We start from the raw sequence: 3,260 nt of genomic DNA, 5'->3' as shown, positions 1-3,260 counted from the left end.
GGGGCGGGGTTGGAGAAGGCGGGCACAGAGGCCCGAGAACGCAGGCGCCAGCTCGCGCCCAGGTCCGGGCCAGGTTCAACTGGGATGCGTGAGCCGATGGAGGCGCCCCTGACATCTGGGAGTGAGTGTCCAGAGAATGTCTTCCCTAGTTGACCCACGAGCCGTGTCTGTGCCCACGAATGTGGGAGCCTGAGGCCATGGGGGGATCGCCTAGAGAAAGAGGGTGTCTGGGCACTTGCCAGGAAACTGGTGCCTGCGTGGGTGCCCATGAACAGACTGCATGCCTGAGAGAGAAGGGCCCTGACACCAGGAACTTGTGTGGACTCAGGGTGAGTGGCCACCTGGAAGGACACTTCTCAGTGTGCCCACTGGGAGGGGGACAGGGTGTCCTTTGCTGGCTCGAGTCCACGGGACACCCGCTGCTTTGGGCAAAGGGGAGCTGGTTCTTGGGCTGCTGTACTCCATGGCGGCCATGGTGAGGTTGAGGCCAGGCTAGGTTCCTTGGTCCGGCCCTGGGCCATATCCCAGATTGGCTCTGAGCTGGATGCGCACTGCCAGCCAGGATGTGACCAACAATGTCCCCAGATTCCCATGCCACCTGGGGCCAGGCAAAGTAGGTTAAAGTCCACTGGCAGACCCATTTGTAAGTGCTCTGAGTACACTGCCGAGGTGGGAGCTTGGGAATGGGCAGCCTCACCTGCCGCACCTGGACTTGCCAGCACAGGTCTCTTCTCACCTTGCCAATCTGCTGCTTCCTTCCCTCCTGCGCCCCCTGGCTACACAGGCCTGGAAATGGCTCCTTAGGGATCCCAGCTGAACAGCCCCTGGGCTTGGGCTATACCTCCCAGTGGGAGGGTCTGGCCTGGGGTCTGAGGGCCAGGGGTGGTGTGGTGGGCGGGGTGTGTCTAACATCCAAGAATCTACTCCAAATAAGGGAAAATATGAAAGAGCTGGATTTTGGCTTCCCAGGACTGCCCGATCTGGGGGCTCTGGGATCGGGCGACATCTGGCGGTGATACTATGTTCTAGGGACAAGAACCCTCTACACGCCCATTCCTTGTTTCCTCTAAATAGGGAAAAGCTAGGGCTGGAAGACAGGGCACCCATCTCCTGACACCCTTTCTGCTGGAATTGACTACTGGTCACTCTGACTCAGTTTCCCTGAGCTCTGAAGATTAAGGAATGAACCCAGACAACCCAACTCAATGGCCCTTAGTGGAGAGTAAATTCTTGATGGAATTCCGTGCCTGGGAACTTGCTTTCCAGTGGGGCAGGGGAACCAGAAGGACAACTTCAGACCTGTCTTGAATGGGGTCTGGCAGGGAGGGATCTGTATGGGTCCCCCCTTTCCAGTCCTCCCTCCCACCTCCACCCCAGCTCCCAGACGCCCAGGTGCACTTGGTGCAGGTGTGTCTCAAAGTCGTCAGGAGAGGGGACAATATACAGGGGTTGGCCTCAGTACTGGAAAATGCCATTTGCACCCCCTAACACCACCACTAGTGGGAAAAACCAGTGGGGCCACAGGCAGCCCCGAAGTGAATGTGCTGGGTGGATCACACACAGCCCGACCACATGTCATGTAGACAACTAGGGCTACAGGAGAGTCAACCATATTTGGGCATGACGTGCTGGCCAAGCCGGAGCCTCCTCCTCTCACTGGTCTTTAGCAGATAAATTAATTATTACTAGAATTGAGCAGGAGGGACAGATACCTGCCTTCCTAGAAAAAAACACTCAGAGGAGGAAACATTCCGGAGAGGGGAGGTACCGAGGACAGAGAGGGAGTGCATGCTGGGGAGGAAGCCATAGGCAGGCTGGCTTCTGGCTGAAGATAGTAGCGGTGAGCATCCCCAACAGTTCCCTGGTCCCAGTCGACATCTCAGCACAGCAGCGGCTGCACCATCTCCAGAGTTATCTACCAGAAAATTTTGAATGAATAGCCCCCACTGCTCTGGGGACACAACCCCCCAGGCCCCTGATCCTTGTCCTCAGGCCTCCTCTGCACCTGCCACCACACCCGAAGCCCACCCAGACCCAGGTGTTCAGAGTCTGACAAGTCTTATGGGAACCGCAGAGCAGGCCCCTCTGGGTCTGGAATGCCACTCCCGTTTGTCCCCTGGCTGGCCATGCTGGGCTCAGGGGCCTTTCCGACAGGAGAGGACCCCGGCTTCAACTCCCCCCAGTGCCCCGGGTGAACTGGCATGAATGATTAGGCGGGCACACGTCTCTGCACACATCGCACGGCACCCTCTGCCCGCGCCCACTGGCGTGCCCGTTGGCACGCCCGGACCCCTTCAAAGGTTGCTTGCTCCTGGAGTGTCGGCGGCCTCCTGGCCCAGTGCCCCATATCCTCCTGGGTGGAGGGAAGCAGAGAGGGAGGCGGTGGGAAGCAGCGGGCACAGGTGCGCAGGCGAGGGCTCTACAGACTGGGAAGGCGGGCCCGTGGCAGGGGGTCTGCGGGGACCGCGTAGGCGCAGGCCTTGCCCTGCAGCCGCTTCCCAGGTGATGCGCACACAAAGGGCCCTCGGCAGTGCCTGGTCCGGGGCCGCCGCTCTCCAGGGGTTCGCTCTTAGGGTTGGCCCCTTCCCGCCGCTGCCGGGGCGGCGGACCGGGATGCCGCCCGGGAACCCTAGGCCCTGGGGGCCCGGGGAAGGGGGATGACGGTGGGAGGGTAGAGTTGTGCAGGGACGGGGCAGAGCCCAAGTGACTTAGGGACGAGAACCACCCCACCCCTCGCAGGAGCCCTGGGGAAGGAAAGTCCCTTGTAAGGCGCGCCGGCTGCAGGCCAAGCAGTCCCGCGCCAGATACTGCTCAGCCTTTCCTCGCTCTGGGGCGCGTTTCCTGCAGCGCCAACGCGAGGCCGCGGGGCTGGGAGCATCCTTGCCCACTCCAGGGCCCAGCGACCCACCCCGGAGCCCGGGTTTCGCGTCTGATCAGCCAAAGTCCGGGGCCTAGTGGGGGCATTCCAACGGGCGGGGCGGGGTGGGGCAGTCGCGCCCCCGAAGCCCCACCCCACGGCCCCTCCCCGCAGGAGGCCCGCCCCCTGGCCCCGCCCTCCGCCCGCATTTAAAGGGCTCGCTCTCTCCGCAGCGCAACCTCTGCTTCCTTCCTCGCCTCCCGCGCGCCGAGGTGCCTGCGACTTTAATTAAAGGGCCGTCCCCTCGCCGAGGCTGCAGCACCGCCCCCCCGGCTTCTCGCGCCTCAAAATGAGTAGCTCCCACTCTCGGGCGGGCCAGAGCGCAGCAGGCGCGGCTCCGGGT

At 62.2% G+C, this 3,260-nt stretch overlaps 1 protein-coding gene across 1 annotated transcript in view; it reads right to left on the bottom strand.

Moving 5' to 3' along the window:
* Positions 1–3,260, bottom strand: part of EMD (emerin) — a 22,645-nt gene that overhangs the window by 17,945 nt on the left and 1,440 nt on the right. Inside the window, exons 2-3 of the mRNA XM_012002299.1 lie at positions 2,726–2,929; positions 2,516–2,636 (exon numbers count right to left, since the gene is read on the bottom strand). Coding sequence (XP_011857689.1) covers positions 2,516–2,636; positions 2,726–2,929 — 325 coding nt within the window. The remainder of the gene's footprint in view (positions 1–2,515; positions 2,637–2,725; positions 2,930–3,260) is intronic.

Source organism: Mandrillus leucophaeus, unplaced genomic scaffold (genome assembly GCF_000951045.1).
Source record: "Mandrillus leucophaeus isolate KB7577 unplaced genomic scaffold, Mleu.le_1.0 Scaffold681, whole genome shotgun sequence".
Taxonomy (NCBI): domain Eukaryota; kingdom Metazoa; phylum Chordata; class Mammalia; order Primates; family Cercopithecidae; genus Mandrillus; species Mandrillus leucophaeus.
This window is presented reverse-complemented; position numbering and strand designations above follow the sequence as displayed.